The sequence below is a fragment of the Leptinotarsa decemlineata genome, unplaced genomic scaffold, assembly GCF_025532065.1.
Source record: "Leptinotarsa decemlineata unplaced genomic scaffold, Ldec_3_MD MMD2_tig00000505_RagTag_RagTag, whole genome shotgun sequence".
Taxonomy (NCBI): Eukaryota; Metazoa; Arthropoda; class Insecta; order Coleoptera; family Chrysomelidae; genus Leptinotarsa; species Leptinotarsa decemlineata.
In genome coordinates, this window is record NW_027412549.1 from 8,264,804 (window position 1) to 8,287,372 (window position 22,569).

Below are 22,569 nucleotides of genomic sequence, written 5' to 3' on the forward strand. Positions count from 1 at the left end.
ATCCTCGCCTGTTGGCGAATTCGAATCCGTATTCGAATTTTTGTTTGTCTGTCTAGTTGTGTCCTCACTTGGTCTGTGGGTTGGCCAGACTGGGACCTCAGTTGTTTCACTTTCTCCGGTTGGTACGATTGCTGGTATGTTCCCAGTAATGGACGTCTCTTCCGGGTTCGCTGTTTCCTCTGTCTCCATTTCCATTTCCTCCGGTTTCTTTTGTAATACGACAAGCCGCGAGGTTCTCTTCCTTGCTTTCCTTGCCTTTCTCGTTTCGGCCTTTTCGAAGCCGTCTTCTGTTTCCGTATCGGTGGTGTTTTCAGGCTTTCTTTGCCTTTTCTGGGAGGCTTCTTTTTCTTTTTCCGTTTCCTTGATGGCGGCGGTGTCTATTCTCTTGTCTTTTTCTTTTTCCTCTTGTTGGTTTTTCTTGTCATTTTTTTCGGTTTTGCTGGGGCTTTGCTTTTGGTTTCCTCCTTATTCTTCTCCTGCGATTTATCGGCAGGTTTTGTCCTATCTTCTTGCCTTCTCCTGAGGGCTGCGTTTTCGGCCAATAATTGGTCGAACTTCTTGTTCATGTCAGCCATTTGGCTGACCAGCTTGTCCAGTGTATCTCGTAGTTTTGCGTTGTCTTCTTTCAGAGCTTTGTTTTCAGCTTCCATTTTTTACGGTCTGTGTGGAGTAAACTCCCTGAAAATAAGTGGATTAAAATTCTAATATTATATTTAGTTCTAAGAAGAACTGAATTCTCTTTCTCAGTTCTGACAAGAACTGTTGTTTGTGTGTCTCTTAAACACTTCACAGTTTGCCTCGCTTAGGTGGTCCTTCACAGGTAAACTTTCACTTCTAGTCGATGTTGCCTCTACGAGCTCTCGATGTCGAATGTCGTGATCTGTGACTAATGCGCAACAATATTATCCTTATTTATACCCTAGATACATCTGCTAGGACGCAGGTACCTAAAAGATTGAACTAAATTACATACAATATTGTCCTTATCTATACTCTAGATGCCTTTGTTAGGACGCAGGTACCTAGCAGAGGTATCTAGGGTAAAAATAAGGACAATATTGTATGTATGTAATTTAGTTTAATCTCCCTCTTGAAGATTATTACTTGGATTGATACACATGTCGAGGATTCAAAAATAACGATTTGGTGTTGGGATTAAACTCCAGTAATATTCAGTAGCAACCATGCTGTGATAAATGAGAAATAGTCAATGTGGATTGAAAGAAAGATTGAAGAAACTTGCCAATAAATACTTTATTTTTTAATAAATTGATGGATGTTAGCCGTTAGTACGTGGTAGGAGATCATAATAAAAAGAGAAATGAAAGTTTCTATGTTTTTTACCACTTTTATTTGTAACTAACGTTACTACAGTTTCGTCCTATATAGACATTCTTAAACTTATACAATAAACTAAAAATGATTCATTACATTCGCCAATATATACCATCCCTGTAGGTACTAATAGAAATAGAGGTACTTGACTTGATTGAGTACCTGAATTTACAGTTCACAATGCGGATGCGCCAATTTAAAAACCGAAGAGTAAATTAAATCGATTTGATAATTTAACAGGTTTAACAGATAATTGCATTATAAACTACGAAAATAATCGAAACAATGAATCATTGGTTTAATAATTAGTTAACTTATACATACATTATTTTTTCTACATAGTATATTGAACTCTATATTTTCGAAATGTACATTTTCTCTAGCTGATCTATTAAAAAATAGAGTAATTGTTTATGTCATTTCAGATTAACCTCATGTGCTTACATTTTTGAAATTATCTAAATTATTTCAAATTCAATATCGCACAAAGTGCAAAACCATTTCCAAGTAAACAATATTTCACTAGATGAAACATTTCATTACTGATCGTGTTTTATTATGAAAAATGATAATTAAAACTTTTTATGTTTTTATACTACTTGTATTTGTAACTAACGATAGTTACAAATACAAGTGGTATAAAAATATAGAAAGTTTTATTTCTCAATTTTTGTGATGATCTACCACGTAGTAACGGCTACATCTCTCAACGTATTTCATTAGTTTCATCTTCAATAATTATAATATTTTGGTTCATGTCGATAGGAACCTGGTTCTTGTTCCTGATTATTTCGTTGTTCTCCATTCACTTCGGCACGACTATTATGATTTTGCTCGACCAGTGCCTTTTGTATTGATTCAGGAATTGTTGGAGATGTAGGCAAATGATCTCCTTGTGGTTGGAACCCATGTTCGTCAGCAATGTATGTAAGCGTTATGGGTTTTCCATGTTCATCGTGGTATGTGACAGAGCCTTGTTGTACGAGAGTTTCATGTTTTTCATCTCCTTTGTGTTTGAATATACCTGTTTCATATGCCTGGATACCGTTGCCAGTTTCATAACTGAAAACGTAATTCAATTCAACTTCCATTTAATCACGACAAATAATATGAAATGAGATCAGAAAAGATGTAATGATTATAAAAAAAAATTTCTTGAAACCTGGAAAAGTTTCTGTATAACCTTTTTTTTCCAGGAAATTTCAATTGTGAATTTTTCCCTACTCCCTTTAGAGTTTGATATCGTTTATTAATGAAAATAGTGGAAAAAGGTTTTTCTTTGTTGAATACCATGCCAGATATATTTAACTTATCAATATGATGAACGGAATTTTTTCTACCAGTATCAGACCATGCCAAATTAAAAAATTAGAGTATCATCTTTGAACCCATTGGATCTTATTGATACAAGTTTTTTTTACTATATTATGTAAAGTGTTTGGATAAATGACACGCTTCATTGAGTATCCTATCTTTGAATTCTTCCTCAAAACTGTTTGTTTCACTGGTGTTACTTGTTCATAATATTTCACCATCTGACTGAGAATAATAGTTATTAAATAATTACTAACTTGATAGAAAATATTCATATCAAGTTGTGCAGGTACGCAATATTATAAGTAAAAATAATTTTCATCTGTTTTCATCAACAGTTTTGTAGATAAACTTAGCGTGGAATGTTGAGAAATTCAGTTATTACAATATATTCACTTAATGAAAATGAAAACAACGACGAAAGTAAAAGTGCAACTTTCAATCTGTGTACACTGTTACGAATCAGAAAAATCAATGCACCAGAGAGAACTGTAATTGCTGTATGCATTGTCATGTTTGATGAAAGTTTTCAAACAACTAAATAGCTTTCTAAGGATGTGTAATTCATTTTACCTACTAATTAAACAACAAACTTGACATATAAAACACTTGCATCTTTGACGAATTATAAATTACGGGGTCTATCCAAAGAATAAGGTGAATTTTCAGTTTTCTCAAAAAATATTTATTTATTCATCAATTTCTATTTAGCCCCCTAAAAGTAGTTCCCTTCAGATATAAACTCACAGGGGCCAAGTCTGGTGACTACAGTGGATGAGGCATGATTATGGTGTTGTTTTTGTCCAAAAAATTACGAACAAGCAATGACGAGTGAGCAGGTGCATTATCGCCATGCAAAAGTAATAAATTGTTTTTTCACAATACCAGACGATTTCTTCGTATTGCGTTTCGCGAGCAGCGTGTAACTTCGACTCAGAGTACAATCACCGTATGCCACCGCCACCGTTTGCCATTTCAAGTGAACAGCTGAAACTGTGAACATATGTTCGAGATGAGTGTACCAACATGAAAAAAATAAAGAAATCGCTAATCGTATTTAGCAGATGACTTATGAAATGACAAAAGGTTGTGTTGGTGTATTGTGCAGCACAAGAGAAACGGTGGTAATTTGCTGCAACAATAATTTTTGAAACATTGGATCGTAGTTCTTCACAGCCTTCGTGAATTGGTCTGTGATACAGGGTGTTTCCTAACTACGGTATAACTTCAGAGAGTGATTCGTGAGGTCTCTTCAAAAAAAATTCTATGAACATATGTCTGGAGTTGTGTGCCATCGTATGAATCAACCACCTGCAAAACAATAATCTTGGGTAAAAATCTCGATGCAGTAGAGATTGGACCTGCTGTGTGTGATATGGGTATAGGAAATTTCTCTTTAGAACTGTCCATACGGTTTTTGGGCTGACTTCCAGCTGCAGTGCAATCTTTCTGATACTATTTGAAGAATATTCTTCTATCGCATTAAGTATAGCTTCTTCTAGTTCAGGCGTTGTTACAGTTTCTGGCCTTCCACCATCTGCATTTTTATTGAACGTTCCAAACGTACATGCAATCACTTTGTTGAGATATATGTCCTGGTAAATTCTCCGTTCTTGTTCCGCATTTTCATTTGCTAATAAATGAATAAAGTGCGTGTTAGCCATTTCAGCGTTAGCAAAATTATTCACGATGGAATCACTGCTAATTGACAACTCCCATTTTCACTGATATGACAACATTATCACTGTCAGCTGGTCTCCAAAGCAGGTGTTTAAGATATGCAAAGTGGCTTAACATTTTTTCTCGAAAACGAAGCTAGATATGAAGAAAATACAAACCATAAAAAAAGGTGTATTTTTAGTTGATTAATCTGAAAAATTAAAAAACTACAACAACAAGTCAGTGGCGTACTTTTTTCCAATATTTTTAGCTGTGGTTCCCACTGAGACTCCATTGGACCTAATAATTTCAATCTAGTTAGGGCTAAATGAGCGACTTATTACTCCAAATACCTGTAGCAAATTTCAACCAAATCGGTGTAAGGATATTTATGATATTTTATGAATAGCGTTTTTTTAAACTTCAACGCCTTGTATCCCACAAACGAAGCAGCTCCGGACATATGTTTAGAATAACTTTTTTTAAAGACCTAACGAATCATTTTGTGAAGTTGCGTACCGTAGGAAAATAGCCTATTGAACAATTTAAACCAGCTTTCCATGGTTGGGATTGAATCAAATGAGCGAATGAATGTCATTACGTACTGTCATCGATGACATGAGTAGATTCAACGTATTCGTGACATAAGGTCGTGATCTTATGAATGAATGGGGTGCTTCATCTTGTAATGTTATCCGGATTAGTGCTGAAGGGGCAATACCTATATACTATATTGTGTAGCAATCCTGTGAATGATCTCTGATTCAATTCCATAACGAATGTTCAGAGTACAAACTGAATAGGAAAAAGTGTTATTTGTATAATTCAATGCTCATATATAAGTAGTCGTTCGAAAGTATTTTTTCTTACATGTAATTGAATGTTTATATGGAAATATTATATATGTTTCGGGAGGGCTTTTTCTAGCAGTTAGTGTCTGAAAGTTACTTCTTTGCATGACGTACAAATCTTTGTGAAGAGTTCATTTTTAAATTGCTTTTGTTCTTTCTTTGGAAGATTCCCACACATTTTTTTGTATGAAAATGGAGTAGAAAGCAAAAAATTAATCTTTCTTGAAAATATACCATTTTCAATTTAAAGTTGTAATGCTTTCTGGTCGGAAAATTTAACATAAAGGACAGTGATATCTGGAACAGTTTTCCTCATTCTTGAATATCAACATCGGAAAAGAAATAATATATATAATGGTTTATTATTGATTGAAATCGTTCCTGTGGAATATAATAAGTATCGGAGTTTTCAAAAGATATTTGCGATTATTAAGGAAATCAAAGACCTTGATAGTTCAGACGATGCCGTAAAAAAGTTATACAGACTGCAAAAAATGATTCGACTGTTTTTTGTTGGGTTCATTCATGATTCTATCGCATCACTCGATGACTATTGTTGAGCCTACTCATCGTGTGCATCTGCATCTAATGGAAACGATGACTTTCTGAAAGTTTGTGCCATTAAATAATTCTGGAACGACAGACTACAACCCATGAAGGCGGTTGCCGAATTTCCAATGAAAATAATAAGATTTTCACTGAAGAGTTAACAAAACTACAATACTTGTTTGACTATGAACTAGTTTTCTCAGGCGTATTCTTACTGTGTTTATATTACATCAGTGTCCAGAAAGGAAGACAATTTGTAAACTTTTCTCCATTTTTTTTTATGGTATATTTTTTCACAAACTTGATTTCTCCAAAATACTGTAACTGTATATTTATACAAAAAATATGAGAAACTTCCGAACAAAGGAGGATAATAATCAAGTTCAAAAGAAACTGATTGGAAATATGTGTAGATCATACAGAAAAGTTCCTTTCAGACACAAACGGAAAAAATAAGTTGTTTCCAAACAAATACTTTCACATAAATATTGGATTACAACGAAGAAAACCTTTTTTCAAAACAACTACTCTCATATGAATATTGAATTACAAGGAATTAACTGCTTTCTATTCAGTTTGTACTTGAAACATTCGTTATAGAATTGAAACAGATATCATGCACGAGAACGCTACACAATGCAATATATGATAGAACATTGTTATACAATTTCACTAACATGGAAATCTACCATCCATAAGGTGTATAGTCTATACGCAGTCGAACCGAACAACTTAATAAAATTATGTACCAGGTATGATGAATTTACTAGTTGATACCGTATAAAACCTCCTACATAAAAATAATGATTAGACCTCATATGTCATACATGCCTTCGAAAGAAACTGCCCACGTTTGGTAACTATTTAGTTGTTATGCCATTAGAATTGACTTCGTATATACTATATCTTTTGATGTTTCGTGTCGGAAACCCGTTTTCGGAAGTTACCTACATATTTTATACAAAGATAAAGAAGTAGATGAAGAAACTGTAAATGTTATCCTATTCTCAACAATTCTCTAGTTAATATTACTGGAGTTTTTTTCCCAACACCAAATCGTTATTTTAAACACTCTTGAAGATGATCACTTGGTGATCGAAACACGTGTCGAGGTGTTAAAAATAAGGATTTGGTGTTGGGAAAAAACTCCAGTAATATTCATTACTACACCAAAGGTTCCAAACAGTGCATCATAAATTCTCTAGTTGTTCAGTTTCAACTTCATTTTCGAAATTTGATGTTTATAGGTTGGGGGTCAAAATAGGTCACTTTGTGTACTTACCTATATTTGTATCCATCGTAATACTGTTCAAAGTTGCTTTTTATGATTGGAATAATGGGATTCTTGTTAATATTATTATCTTCCGATTCAGCACGGTAATGAGACTCTTGTGCACATACTTGTTCCTTCGAGCACATCAGGGATATAATCTGAAAGAAAATTGTAACAATTTAATAGTGAATTTGTGATTCTATTCAATACTTCAGTAGTCTGAACTTGAAAAAAAATTATGTGATGGCATCACCAGTTCTCATTGAAAAATCAAATGGGACAAAGGGAAAGAAGTAATTGAATGATGTAGAGAAATGTTCACATATTCGAGTGGGTGCTGCATGGAGATCTAGAAAACGAAAAGAGTTACAGAGTTTTATTTTCATTCGAAGTGAGAAATCATGTATCGGAAATAATTATTTGATCCTGCTAACTATGATTACAGTTTCGATGGCGATCGTTATCTGTTTTTTTTTTGAAACAGCTTTCATGAAATATTTGGCAAATATTTCATTAACTCGAATGCGGAATAAGTGTTTGTTTTCCTTTCGGTTACTGTACAATATTGAATGTTTGCATTTTTTTTATTGGTACATTCTTAACAAGAATACAAAAACAAAATGTGTATAGTCTAAAATAAAAAACCTACTTGGATTGTAAGTTATTCAAAAAACTACAAAAATATATAAGATGAACACTATTCAATGAAGTTGAAAATGAATCCATAGCAAATCGGTCAATTGATCTGATTTAATTAATAACGATAGATCCAACATATTTCTCCAGCCGAGTGAAAGTTTCAATGAAAAAGTGCAGGTTTTGAAAACCTATCCTATCAAATAAGATGTAAGTATTAGAAAACCAAATCGGTTTTTTTGCTTTTCTTGTATGAGGGTACTCAATGAAATGAGCAGTTAAGCTTCTGTTACTACAGAACTTATTTTGTTTATTCAAGTGAGGGCATAATATAACAAGGAACTATTTTACCCATACCGATCGGTACCGACCGGTATAGACTTGACTGTATTGGTAACATGTTTTTTTATGAAAGCACCCTAACCCTAGAAATAAGATGGCTATCTAAAATTTTCCATTATCATTATCATGGACTTTATAATACGCAAATTCACATCCACTCAACCTTATTTCTGTAACTCTCACCGTTTTCTAGATCCCCATGTATCGTCATGAATTTCACCTGTATATAAACCAAAGTATAGGGTGGTCTAACCATCATGTTAAATGTGAGTCACACCTTAAAGTCAAGTTTTTGCCCAATTTAATTTGTTATTCCTTTGATTCAGTGTTTGATAAATTCAACCGTAAATGGTGTTCTCTATCGCTAGATGATAACAGACTTCTTCTATCCAGAAATTGGAGATATGGACCTGGATGGTATGTGGTTCCAACAGGATGATGCCACTTGCCACACAGCCAACGAAACAATGGCTCTTTTGCGCGAGAAATTCAATGTTTGTGTTATCTCATGTCGTGGCGATGTTAATTGGCCGCCATTATCATGTGATTTGACACCCTTGGACTTCTTTCTTTGGGGATATTAAAAAGTGAAAGTGTACGTTAAGAATCGTATGCCACCAAAGCCGTGGTGAGTGCCTGGTTATCATAGAAGAATGTTTCTACATCCGCTATAAATAGTGCGAGGCTCACCTCGACGAACATCAGTTGTTAATCCAAAAAATTTAGAGAGGCCATCAGAACATTTTGTTTGAATAGTTGCATTAGAATGCAACATTTGTATTATCCGCAGGAGTTTAGCTGATATCCCCATTTTGACTAATTTATCCCGGAGTAAGAATCAAAAGGTCTTCAGAAGTTAACAAAAATAGCGAATAGCTTTCGTTTTCTATGTCTAATATGAAAGTTTATCACTGAGCTCAGTGTATATACATTGTTTACACATCCTCGATCAGGGCGAAAACCAGACTAACACTCTGGCAATGCTTTGCAATCATCAACCCACATCGTGAGTCTGTTAAGTATAAGGGTTATGAATATTCTGAGACAACATTTTACTAAGGCTAAGCCTCTATAATTTTCCGGATTTTTTACTGGACCACCTTTGTGCAACATAGTTGTTATAATATTATACCAGCTTCTAGGCATGGCAGGTGAATCAAAAATCTTGTTAAATAAGGTTGTTAAGTAAAGTATCAACCCAATTATTTGGTACATTCCGATAAAACTGTGATCCTGGGGATTTATTATTTTTACATTTATTAAGTACTATATAAATTTCATCGGCATAGAAAGGTGTGTCTAAATAAGGGTGGCAAGCGTCTTGAAGATAAAGTGGGGTTACCATTCTAAGAGGATAGATATTTTCGTAAAAGTTTTCCCATACTTCGACTGGCAAAGATTCAGAAACTGAACCATTTCGAAACTGCTTGATAGCCAACCAGAATTCGATTTGATTTCTCACGTTTGTGAACTTCGTAATAAATCCTGTCTCGTATTCTGTTTCTTTATTTTTATTATTTTCTTATGCCCACATTTCAAGCCTATATTTAGTTTGTTTTCAGATTTTCTGGAAAATTATGTTTCTGACATTGTTTTGACGCTATTTGTATTATTTTTTTGCAGTGGTACAGTCAATATCAAACCATGGCTTATTCTTTTTCAATCTCCTGTTTTTATAATGTTTTAAACAAGGCATAAACCAGCGGAAACCTCGCGTATGGCTGCAATTATATTAAAAAAGGACTCACTCATCGGGATCAGCAATAAAATGGGCTCGGTTTGACCGATTCATTCCTAATTTATAATTTGAATAAAACTCATTTTTCCGGTTCAACTTCATACACGGATTAACACTGTTTAAAGGATCAGAGTCTTTATGTTCAAGCAGACTACTAAAGTTCAAATTTATTTTTGTGGGAAAATGGCAGACAAAAAGTCTTCTTCATCAACATAAAAATTATTCACGTCCGAAATGAACAAATTGTTTACCCATGCCAAATCATCCACACTCTTTCCCAGTTTGCTGATATATGTAAATTGACCCGGTGTATCTAACGATGTTCTACCATTCAATACACAAAATGAATTATTATCCATGAAGTCAATAATCTGCCTACCTCTAGTATTTATTGTTATGTCTGAACTTAGACGATCTTCGAATATATTTAAACCTTCAATAATTTCATGAGGGACAGTACCGTAAGAAGCAATTCTGCTGTTAAAGTCACCCGCAATGACTATTAGCCTATCAGTATATTTTTCTAAAAGATCAGCTAAAAGAATTTGGAAGCAATCAAAAGTATCTCTAATGATGGTTTGAAATACACATTGCAAATAATAAATTTATGTTCACTCATACTGAACAAGCTAATAAGCAGGTATGACGATTTATATAGTACAGTTACTACAAAAAGTTTTTAATAAAAAATGCACATACCACCACTAGCCTGCTTAAAGATTTTTTTTTGTAACATTGGATGTTACATAACTGAAATCTGATAAGTTGTCAGGAGCCATCGAAAACTCGTAGGTAAGCCAGGTTTCCATCAAGCACAAAATGTCAAAGTAAATCACATCCAAATTAATTACATTCTTATGTAACTAATTTGGTAAAAGTTTTTTGAAGAATTACCTTTTCTCTTGTTCCCGAATCTAAACGATACGGAAATTTAGCACTATGCAAGCAAATGTTGGAAACTCAATTATATGGAATCCTTAGAGAGTCATAAGCATAAGCATTGCGGATGCCACCTGTTGAATGATCAAATCGATCTAGTTTACCCACCAGTTTTCAAATTAGCGTATCCACATTGTCACAGGTAAAAAAACTTCAGGTACTCAATTAAGTAAAGGACCTCTATTATTACCTCCTGAAAATATACCTTATCAATTTAAATAAGGGCTAACATTATGGTTTATTTCCAGTTTATTGTAATTGTTTGAAAATGTCCTTTTAGGACGAAACTGCAGTAACAACATTAGTTACGAATAAAAGTGGTGAAAAAACATATAAACTTTCATTTTGCATTATCTGTTGAACTTGACTATTTATGGAAAGTCATAAGTTGCTACAACTTGAATTATCTTTGAGAACCTTTCGAATTATTTCAACTGAAAAACTAAATGCACTACACTGTAAAAAATCACTACCACCTATTTTCAAATGTAAATAATCAGTAATTGTAAGAAAACTAAATATCATTGATAATATTGAGGATATTCACCTGAATCACTAGAAGAAACCTCATATTCAAACAAGTTGAAATCTAAAGTGTATCTGAAAGACCATCACCGTCTTTATATATGGGCTCCTGGAAAGATTTCACATTGAAAATTCACGAAACCATCTGCTGCATTGGAACCAGTGGTTTCATTATAATTAACACAGATAATTGACTTCTGTGACTGTGCGAGAAACTCGTTGAATAAAATGAAAACTATAGATAAACAAACAAATATGTTGAACAAAGTAGAAGAAACGCTATTCTTTTGAATTCTACCTGAACAGGGTGTAAAGATATATGCTGTTATGAAAGTTTGATAACTGCTTGATTGCGGGCATGTTCAGGAGCTAATGTTATGAAAAAAGTTATTATAAATATTAGTCCGAAAATTCATTACATTATTCATTATACATTCATTACACCCAAGTTATAGGGTGTTGAACTTTAAAAAAAAATTCTTGTGTTATCATCGTAAATAGCCCTTTTTAAATTTTGGTGAAATTTGGAATGTTATTTTCAGTAATAAGAGGATCACTTAGCCTTAACTAGGTTTGAATTATTGCATCCAGTAGCAGGTAGGGAACTCAGTTGTAACAACAATATAGCCTGGAAAATGTACGCTACCTACGTTTATTGTAATACTAGCGAGCCACCCGCCTCCGCACGGGCTCACTGCTGATACTAAATATAAATTCACCGATGGGCATGGAGGAACAGTGAATCTTATGGAGGTATCTTCGAGTTGGTAAATCGTTGAATATATGTGATATACTCTGTGTCCAAGGACGACTAGTATGGGAAAACTGGAAACCGTAAGAAATGCAAATTCGGTAAAATAAAAGGAGTTTTTCATTTAGGAACTTATTTGAATACTTTTTCAAATGAGTGAAGTTATTGACAAAAGTAATAACTTCTGTGTGATTTTTTTTCCCGGTCCATATAATGAGCTCTAAAATGGGCAATAATTTTTAATCTTTCCGATTTTCCCATGCTGGTCGTTCCTATCTTGGGCAGACAGTAAAGTGTCAACTGAAGTATATACAGTAACTCATGTTTCGAATAAAAATTGACACAGATGAGACGATTTGAACCAACGGCATTCAGATTTAATGTGAGGTAGCTCAGTGGCATCATGACACTTCGCTTGAAAACAAATTATAAATTAGAGTTATACTTATTCTGTTCCTCAAATATTACCATGTTATAAAGAAACACCTTGTATAACAATACGTTTTTATTATTACTTCACAGAAAAATGTATAATATCATATAATTCATATTGATACGTTTGACAGCACTGCTTGAAGTAATCATGAAGTATTAGAGGGAACCTTTTTTCAGAATTACTACGGTCTGAAAACATGAAAAAATAACAATCTAAATTCAACTCATATGAAAGTGCATAATTGTACAGAATCAAATAAAACATTATTTTGAAATCAAAACCTAATCTACTAATCACATTTCTATTCTCCCAAACTCAGTACCGTTGTTGATCTACTTTCCAGTTTCATTTGCTTCTGCACCACCAACCGGGGGATTAGCTGCTATAAAATCTAGTGATCTCTGGATTGCTGGTGGAACTGGAGGTGCTGTTGGTAAGTGTTCTCCTTCAGGTTGGAATCCATTTTCATTGGCTGTATATGTCAGTTTGATAGGAGTTCCATCATTTGCTGTATATTGAAAAGATCCAGATACCTCTTGGGTACCTTCCTCTTCTGAATTTGATTTTTTCAAATGACCTTCTTCTTGAGCTGATATTCCGTTTGCTGTTTCATAGCTGAAATGAAATAGTTGGAATTTTTTCATCCATTTTTCCTCAGTATCAAATGATGATACTAAGAAGGCTATTGAAGGTATTGAAGGGATATTTTACGATCTTTGAAGAATTTGGTTTTACTGCATGAACAGCTACACACTAGGTGATTTATTTTATATTCCATACAGATTATTTAATTTTTCTTAACCCAGCTAACACATCTGTTCGCTGATGACAAATCTGTATGTAATGCAAACTTTCAGTGATAACTATTTTTGGAACAAATCTAAAGAAATGAACTTTGAATATTCAAGCCAGTCCCGGATATACCTGAACAGTAGGTTGAATGAACTGACGCCTATCAGAAAACAACTACTCCCCTGGCTAATACAACGAACGGCGTTGGATTACATCCGACAGGCGTCAGTGCAGGAATCTTCACAGAAAATTTCCTGCATATGCAATTGGCAATACAATTGAAAGAGTCGACTTCCAATTTTGGAACGGGCACACTGGCAGACCGGTTTCGGGCACATTAGGCACTCGTCAGTGCAAGATAGTGGTCATCATCAACCTAAAGTCAATGATAATCCATAATTGAAAATCGAAATTCTTTCAGAGTATTTCATTTCTTGTCCTAATTTGGAGCGAACAACAAAATGTCACTCCATCTAGTGGACGAGGTACTAACCAACTGCATTTCCGAAATTTGCCCGATTCCTTTGAATAGAAAAATTTTCTTACTAGTCAGTGGGCTATGCTTGAAGACAGGCAGTCAACAAATTTAAAGGAATGAACTTTAAATGTTCAAGCCAGTCTCGGATATACCTACACAGTAGGTGGAAAGGACGGACGCGTATCAGAAAACAATTACACCCCTGGCTAATACGCCGTTGGATTATATCCGACAGGCGTCAGTGCAGGAATCTTCACATAAAATTTCCTGCATATGCAATTGGTAATACAACTGAAAGAGTCGACCTCCAATTTTGGAACGGGCACATTTGCAGACCGGTTTCGGGCTCAATAGCTCGTCTTCAAGCCTGTCTTCAAGCATATTCCACTGACTAATTGAAAAGTTTTTCTGCCTTATTCAGAGGAATCTGGCAAATTCCGGATATGCAGTTGGTTAGTACCTCGTACACTAAATGGAGTGACATTTTGTTGTTCGCTCCATCTTAGGACGAGGAATGAAATACTCTGAAAGAATTTCGATTTTCAACTATGGAATATCATTGACTTTAGGTCGATGATGGCCTGTATCTTGCACTGACGAGTGGTAAATGAGCCCGAAACCGGTCTGCAAGTATGCCCGTTCCAAAATTGGAGGTCGAATCTTTCAGTTGTATTGCCAATTGCATATGCAGGAAGTTTTCTGTGAAGGTTCCTGCACTGACGCCTGTCGGATATAATCCCACGCCGTTCATGATATTAGCCAGGGGAGTAGTTGTTTTCTGATAGGCGTCAGTCCGTTCAATCTACTGTGTAGGTATATCCAACACTGGCTTGAACATTTGAAGTTCATTTCTTCAGATTTGTTACTGCCTGTCTTTAAGCATAGCCCACTAACTAATGAGAAAAATATCTTTGATACCAAAAATAAAAAATTCAAATTAGCCCCTTCTTCATGTTACCTACGTTTGCAAATATTAAAATAACTTTTCACTGCATGGAATACATGATACAATAAAACTCTGGGGTTCAAAATATACTCGTCTAGTATTTTTCACTTCGTGAGCAATATTGGCATTTTGATTCACCATAATTAAAGCCGTTTTTTAGCATTCATTTTGTTCAGATATATCGAGTGAACATGTTTTTTAAATTTTCTACTTCTTCATTAGTATATGAAAAAAGAGAAGAAAATATATATAAATATTAACGAATACTTTTGGAAAAGATAATGAATTCATTTTTGAAAATTCTTCCATATTTTTCCAAGATAGGTAATGAAATTGAACTATCAAAAATTTAAAGAAGAATTCATTTGGGAAAAATGAATATCGTCTTATAAACTTTCTGCTTTCATGAAAATTGACCTTTGAAAGTGGAGACTTGAATTCATATACATAAATGTATATGAATTATCTCACCGGGTCAAATAAAATGTTTATTTTAAAAATCTAGAATTATATGAAATTTTATATTTATTTTGTGCCAGTTATAGATCTTCGAAAAAGGCCAAACTTTCTTGGATGTTATATCATAGGCAAAGTTTTGGAAGTTATTAAATAATCAGTGGCTGGAAAATTTACTTCAATTTCACTTTCGCTTTTTGAATCTTATGACAATGTACCTCCATTGATATGATCCATCCTCATTAACTCCCACGTTTTCATATTTCACTATAGCGATCGGCTCATTAGGATTTTGTTGCTGAAGAGGCTGCTCTTCAGCGAATGAGATGGTGATGATTGCCAGTAAGCCAAGTACCTGCAAAAATATTAAGACCATGAGTGAAGAATCTTCATTTCATAAAATATCAAGGGTAATATGAGTTAGAACAAACACTGTTTCTATTCAGTTTCAGAAAATAAATAATTGATTTTGATTTAATTTCTCATTTCCAATAATGAATTTGACCAACTAGTGAATTGAGTTATTCAATATTGAAGAAAAAATATTATGAAAGATAATATACAATTCCGAATTCGCGTTAAACTCTGATATGTATGACGAATTTGTGTTGCAGTATAACGAAGTTATACTGCAACAAGTTATACTGCGAAGTTATTGAGCAGTGTCATTCTGCTGTATACTCGTAGATACTACCATTCAATTAACCTATATAGAAAATAACCAACAAACGCACGCAGTTGAATCAAATAAATTATGCATTGACGACTTCATTCTGTCTAGAAAGGAATATAATAACTATATAATAAAAGAGATACATCAAATGCAGCTTTTAGTTTGTTTCATGATGAGGTGATAATAGGTATTGCAATATTTGATTTTTTAGAAGGAATAACAACAATAATTAGGTAGGGTCAGAACACCACAGTCAACACGAAAACTTCACATTTTCTTCTTAACAAATGCATATATTTTGCTTGCCCCACCGTATTCAGTAAGATTTTTGTTTTTCAATTACTAATAGTACTTGAGTCGAAGAAGGTGAGAGTTGAGCTCAAATGTAATTGCCAAGACTCCTGACCAGACAAAATCAAAAGTAAACTCTACCTAGACGGAAGGGCGGGGCAGAGTGCGTTTGAGATGATTATTTGGATGTTCTTTTGATTTTTCTTTCATAATATGATCCTGACTTTCTGTTTCCTTGTCAACAACGTATTCTACCAAAAAAACTGCATAGAGGATGCACACACGTTGGATATCGTGATTGGTTCCTCCCACTCATTCAATCAACGCCATGTGAACAATTAGAGGCACCGGTATTTCCTACGAAGACTCAATCAATGGGATTGACAGAAGACTCAATCCCCGAATATCAGAAATAAACATATACCCCTAAATGAGCAACTCGATTTATGTAGGTCTCCTCTTTTGAATTTGAGTTTATCAACCCCTATAATTTTCAGAGTGGAATTTTAAAAGTTGGCATCTTGGTTCGCCCAATTACCTGTCTCCCAAATACCTGTCCTTGCAACATACGTGAAAAGTCTAATATAACCGATATTTCAAACTTCAGATTTCAGTTTTATACTTGATAATGGGGTCAAACCCGAAATCGGTCGTATAAATAAAATCTACCGGTGGTATTTGGATAAAAGCGTTTTTTATTCATTTCATTCAAGTGATCATGAATTACCATAAAGTAAACAAGTCATCAATCACACATATTAAACGAGGCTCCTCTAGGTGGTCAGTTGCAAAGCCAAATTCGACATAGACCTCCGGATGATATTCGTCCTCTGTCTTTTACTGCAAAACAACTAGATGAAAATGGATTACAAACACGAATCATTTACAATTCACTGTTAGTAGTGTTAGACTGGGCTCTAGTTTCATCTAACTGCTTTATAGCCATAGCTGCAGTGAAGGGCAGAGGACGAATCTCATTCGGCGGTCGTTGTCGTAGCTTGGTTTGACGGCCTTGGGTTTATCTTTGATATTCATGATATCCTTCTGATAATCCTTCAGATAGTGTCTTCGCAATGGAAGATCTAATCGCCACTACCTACTCAGGCTAGTCAAGATGTTGGGCAGTATTAGTTCAGTCTATCAGCACTGATGATACCTATAGTGGGTCGAAAAAGCGTTGTCTGTCAAACCTTGGCTTTGTCAATGACCTCCCTGAGAAGTCTCATATTTTTTTGATTATTCGTGGATTGTCTTCTGTCGATCCCCTAAATTGCATCATCACCTCTACTTAGCCAGGCTTGCACTTCAGGGACAGTTAAGTCCAGCAGTGGTATCTTGGTTTAGCATAGCACCACCGACGATACCTATACTGAATCAAACAGCGCTGTTTGGTAATGAATCATGAATGGTTGGTTTATGGACTCTGGTTTCATCTAATTGCCTTATACTAAAAGCTACAATGAAGGACAAACAATAATACATTTTAGATTTGAACGTCAACTTTTAGCTTTCACGAGAAATATTGTTAAATAATTCTCGGATACTATCCTATTCATCTTATACAGGGTGATTCAAAAGTACATTGACAAACTTCAGGAGGTGATTCCTCACAATATTCTAATATGAATTGTCCAAATAAATAAATGTCCGGAAACGCTTCGTTTCCAAGATACGGGATGTTGAAGTTTTATTTTTATTCTCGTTTTTTTAAATAACTTTTGAAATACTGAACTTAATTGAACGAAACTTGGTAATAGGAGGTTTTTGAGGTGTCGAATTCGAACCTGATGTTCTTATTGCTCTTACTCGTAGGGGGCGCCACCTACACGTCTTTTTCTTTTTCAAAGATTCATAACTTTTTTGGGCGTACTTCTAGCACATTTTTCAGTAAAAAAATCGATTCCTCTATCATATCTATGTAAATAAGCTACCCTTGTTACTAGTCGCTGTAAGCAACCGTTTTCTAAATATTTGGACTAAATATTTGATTTGATAATCGATGCATGTTGAAGTTATTACGAATATTTTGCTTTTTCCACAAGAATGCTTTGGAAATGCATTTGACGTTTTACTCGGTTGAAGAGGTCATTACTGTTGGATACGTTCCTTTATGACATCCTTAAGCGAAATAGTTATTTGTGTATCAAGGGTGCATAATCAGTATTTGTTTTAATAAAATTTGCAAGAAATGTCAACATTTTATTTCAGGAAATTTTGAATATGTAGAATAAACTAAAATAAACGAAATTAAATTGTATTTAAATAAATTGTTGGAAGTGTCCACCTCCAGCGAAGATACAGGCAGTCAGTCGTCTAGTCATTGAATCTCGTACCCGCTCAAAAATTATTGGTGTGTTTCTTACTGTTTCACAGGCGTCTACTATTCGGTTTCTTAGATCTTCCTCGTCCACTACTGGAGTCTTATAAACTAGTGACTTTAAATGTCCCCAAAAATAAAAATCTATCGGGTTTAGATCTGAGGACCTTGGTGCCCACGCCTGGTTAGGTTCTTCTACACCCCTACCGATCCATCGATTTGGATAGACTGTGTTAAGGAATTCCCTGGCTACAACGCTAAAATGGGCCGGAGCCCCATCATGCATAAAACACATGCGGTTACGAATTTCTAATGGTACATTCTGAAGTAGTCCCGGCAATTCATTTTGTAAAAAGTGTCTGTAAGTTGCGCCATTCAGTCGGAGCGGAAGAAAGAAAGGACCTATCAAGTAATTATCAATTATTGCCGCCCATACATTTACAGAAAATTGATACTGATAATGCCTTTCACTAACTGCGTGCGGATTTTCGAGAGCCCAAACATGGTTGTTATGAAAGTTTGTGATAGCATTTCGAGAGAATTTACCTCGTCCGTGAAGAGTACTTATCTTAAATATTGAGGATTTCCAGCCAATTTTTTCAAAAACCATTGACACATAGTAATGCGTTGGGGAAAGCCTCGTGGCAAAAGAGCTTGTACCCTTTGAATATGGTATGGATAAAACTGTTGATCGTGGATAATTCTCCAAACTGCGGACTGAGTAGAATTGACAGCTTCAGCAATTACTCTTGTGCTTGTTTCTGGATTCTCCTCGAGAGCGTTCAAATAGCTTCTTCCAATTCTGGGGTTCGGACTGCTCGTGGTCTTCCAATAATATTAGCTGCTCTCTTAAAGCTACCTGTTTCTGCCAAACGACGGTGGAGACTAGCAAATGTTGGAGCTGAAGGCAGTACTCGATTAGCAAATCGCTCCTGGTAAATACGTCTTGCTTCGCGCGCATTGCCATTCGCAAGGCCAGAAACGAAATGTATATCGGCTAAATGAGCATTATTGTTTAAATAATCCATTTTTTCAAAATAAGTGTTTTCTACTTCTACTTACGGAAACTTCAACAAAACGTCTAACTGTCACAAAATATGTAATTACCAAAACTACTCACAAACGTAAAATTTATTTCCAAAGCATTCTTGTGAAAAATGCAAAATATTTGTAATAACTTCAACAACGTCAAATTTATTTCCAAAGCATTCTTGTGAAAAATGCAAAATATTTGTAATAACTTCAACATGCATCGATTATCAAATAATCGACTTGAAGTTTTCAAGTCCAAATATTTAGAAAACGGTTGCTTACAGCGACTAGTAACAAGGGTAGCTTATTTACGTAGATATGATAGCGGTATCGATTTTTTTACTGAAAAATGTGCTAGAAGTACGCCCAAGAAAGTTATGAATCTTTAAAAAAGAAAAAGACGTGTAGGTGGCGCCCCCTACGAGTAAGAGCAATAAGAACATCAGGTTCGAATTCGACACCTCAAAAACCTCCTATTACCAAGTTTCGTTTAATTAAATTCAGTATTTCAAAAGATATTTGAAAAAAACGAAAATAAAAATAAAACTTCAACATCCTGTATCTTGGAAACGAAGCGTTTCCGGACATTTATTTATTTGGACAATTCATATTAGAATACTGTGAGGAATCACCTCCTGAAGTTTGTCAAAGTACTTTTGAATTACCCTGTATATGAAAAATATGAATTTATGTTACTTGTAAAACAGTCCGATATTATCATATAAACTTACAAAATAATTTCTCAAACATTCCAAAATGTATGAAATGAATTTGTAAACAGACTTCATTATTTCTAGTAAGTGGATAGTGGGATACTCTGAAGTGAGTTTTGAATAACTTTTTTATCGAAATTTTAATACTTAGTTGTAGTTTACTTGCAGATTCATAAAAAAACTAAAACTACCAATTTCTCAGGAACGGCTGGTCCGATTTTCGAAAGTAAATAAGTATTGAATAATAAATTGGAAAATCTATCACACACACTGCTATATTTCCAACGAAAAGTACTGAAAATGATATCTCGTTATGTAAATATCGCTCGACCTTGATATCTGGTCTAGTAAAAAAGGGAGGGTACCTTTTTACGTCCTTGTTTCTTTCTCATAATCTGAAAGAAACTGTTGGTCGTGACTTTCAGCATGTGAATAATAATAACTCAGGATAAAAAGTAATCTGGTAATATCTCAATATTCATTCTATGTAACATAATTTTGCAAATCTTGTAAAATCTTCATTGATAAGGTTCACTTAATCATGTAATGCATTGTTGGAACCTTTGGTGTAGTAATAAATATTACTGGAGTTTTAACCCAACACCAAACCGTTATTTTTAACATCTCAACAATTTCAATCACCAAGTGTTCATCTTTAGTTTAATCTTTTTCTTGAAGATGATCATTTGGTGATTGAAACACTTATCGTGATGTTAAAAATAACGGTTCGGTATTGGGATAAAACTCCAGTAATATTCACTTCATCATCTTCGTTTCACTGAAGTGGTCAATGATGACAAGGCTTTGAATTGGATGGCAAATTGCTTTATTTGTAAAGTACATAGAATCATAGTCGGTGCAAATATTAGAGCGTGCGGTATGCCAGCGTTGTGAAATAACCTGAAGGTGCATTTTATGTCGATTCTGACGGTTTTTCAGTTTCAGAGCTCTACTCAAATCTCTGAGAAATTTTCAATGAATATATTCTTACTATAAAATAATCTCTACGACTGGTAGGATTGCAAGTGTTTGGAAATATAAATCTTGCTCACTCTTCAGCCCAATTGAAAATCAATATTGAATTGATTTTCAATTCTCTTCAAGATAAGCACCAAGTGATCATTTTGAAGAGAAAGATTAAAATTTAATCTTTTTTTGAAGATGATCACTTGGTGATTGAAACACGTGTCGAGGTGTTGAAAATAACGGTTTGGTTTTGGGATAGAACTCCAGTGAAATCATATTTTAGCAACCGATGAAGTATTTATTGCAATTTGATACATCTCTGATGATTCCATGTACATGAACTACCAGCACTAACAGAATAAAAAAACGGACTGTACAATAATACTCTGCAGTGGGGAATTCTATTCTCATTATAACGGTGTTCCAAATTAATCGTTTGAATGATAAGACCAGAATGTCAACACTCGTTTGAATATTGACATATGGATATTAAATTTTAGAGACATTTATTTGCATGAACTCCGTAGGTTTGAATTTGACTAAAATATCAGCGTCAATTTTTAGGGAATGAAAGTTTTTGGCTTTCTAGTATTCCATGTTGATATAAAAAATTTGGGAATCTTCCAAAGAAAGGAAGGAAGCAATCAATTTTAAAAGAAATAACTCTATACATAGATCATGCAAAGAAGTAACTTCCAGATACAAACTGAAAGAAAAAGCCCCCCTGAAACAGCTACTTTCATATAAACATTGAATTACATGATAGAAAAATTCTTTCGAAACAAATTATTTTATGTGAACACTGAATTATACAAAAACATTTTTCTCTATTCAGGTTGTATCTATGTGATTGCTTCCTTTCTTTCTTTGGAAGATTCCGACATTTTTTTGTATCAAGATGGAGTAGTAGAAAGTCAAAAACTGTCTTTCCTAAAAGCTAGTCACTCTTAAAAATATAAATCTTTCAATTTAATCATCGTCAAGTTTTGAATTATATCAGACTTGTTGATTATTATATAAACAACCATGTTAATTCTGAATAAAATTTCATTAATTAATTTTTTGTTTTCGTTCAGAATATTTGATGAATTCCTTCATTGGTTGTGTTTTATACAGATCATGTATTAATGAACAGTGTTTGGTCAAAAAGATTCACCATTCATTATATAATATATTGCAAATACAATATTGCGAATGACCACTGAGCGTTAGAAGTTAGATACGAAACTTTCAGTGCTCATGATGCTCACTTGTATTTCACATCAAGTTGAAAATGCTTTCCGAGCATTGACACCTTCTTCATTTTCAAATTTAGTTGACTTAAATCACCAAAAACTCACCAGATTCATTATGAACACTTGTTGGTAACTACTAAAATGCAGTTCTCGATCCAAAGTATTTATACGATCAATTACAAAATATTCCCCACTAAAGTTGAAGAGCTCAAATATTGTGTTTTTCATAAAAGGAATTGTTGTCAAATATCGTTAAAAATATCAACAAATAGAACGTAATACCAGAGAAGTAGTGAAGGCAAGACTTTCATTCATTATTTAT

At 34.2% G+C, this 22,569-nt stretch overlaps 2 protein-coding genes across 3 annotated transcripts; both read right to left on the minus strand.

Moving 5' to 3' along the window:
- Window positions 1–1,923: 1,923 nt before the first annotated feature.
- LOC111517506 (endocuticle structural glycoprotein SgAbd-4) lies at window positions 1,924–11,365 on the minus strand. Its single transcript, XM_074174247.1, has 3 exons — window positions 11,184–11,365; window positions 6,991–7,139; window positions 1,924–2,397 (listed from the first exon to the last, which is right to left on the minus strand). Exons 1-3 carry the CDS (start codon window positions 11,205–11,207, stop codon window positions 2,067–2,069), a joined length of 504 nt encoding a protein of 167 aa, XP_074030348.1. The 5' UTR covers window positions 11,208–11,365; the 3' UTR covers window positions 1,924–2,066.
- A 1,034-nt stretch (window positions 11,366–12,399) lies between these two features.
- Window positions 12,400–22,507, minus strand: LOC111517497 (endocuticle structural glycoprotein ABD-4). Of its 2 annotated transcripts, XM_023173672.2 has the most exons (3): window positions 22,353–22,507; window positions 15,239–15,375; window positions 12,400–12,963 (listed from the first exon to the last, which is right to left on the minus strand). In XM_023173672.2, the coding sequence occupies exons 1-3, from the start codon at window positions 22,473–22,475 to the stop codon at window positions 12,681–12,683; spliced, it is 543 nt and encodes a 180-aa protein (XP_023029440.2). In that variant the 5' UTR covers window positions 22,476–22,507; the 3' UTR covers window positions 12,400–12,680. The 2 variants fall into 2 exon arrangements, with proteins under 2 accessions (XP_023029440.2, XP_074029967.1); XM_074173866.1 differs by lacking the exon at window positions 22,353–22,507 and having other exon boundaries at window positions 15,239–15,396.
- Window positions 22,508–22,569: the final 62 nt, after the last annotated feature.

What these genes read in the sequence shown, in the direction of transcription:
- LOC111517506 (XM_074174247.1), bottom strand. Translation starts at nt 11,207, where the DNA reads ATGAGGTTTCTTCTAGTGATTCAG. An exon ending in GGTTTCTTCTAGTGATTCAG is followed by an intron (nt 7,140 to 11,183) that starts GTGAATATCCTC and finishes ATTTTCTTTCAG; the next exon opens with ATTATATCCCTGATGTGCTC. An exon ending in TACGATGGATACAAATATAG is followed by an intron (nt 2,398 to 6,990) that starts GTAAGTACACAA and finishes TTACGTTTTCAG; the next exon opens with TTATGAAACTGGCAACGGTA.
- LOC111517497 (XM_023173672.2), bottom strand. Translation starts at nt 22,475, where the DNA reads ATGAAAAACACAATATTTGAGCTCTTCAACTTTAGTGGGGAATATTTT. An exon ending in AAGTGTTCATAATGAATCTG is followed by an intron (nt 15,376 to 22,352) that starts GTGAGTTTTTGG and finishes ATATTTTTGCAG; the next exon opens with GTACTTGGCTTACTGGCAAT. An exon ending in GATGGATCATATCAATGGAG is followed by an intron (nt 12,964 to 15,238) that starts GTACATTGTCAT and finishes ATTTCATTTCAG; the next exon opens with CTATGAAACAGCAAACGGAA.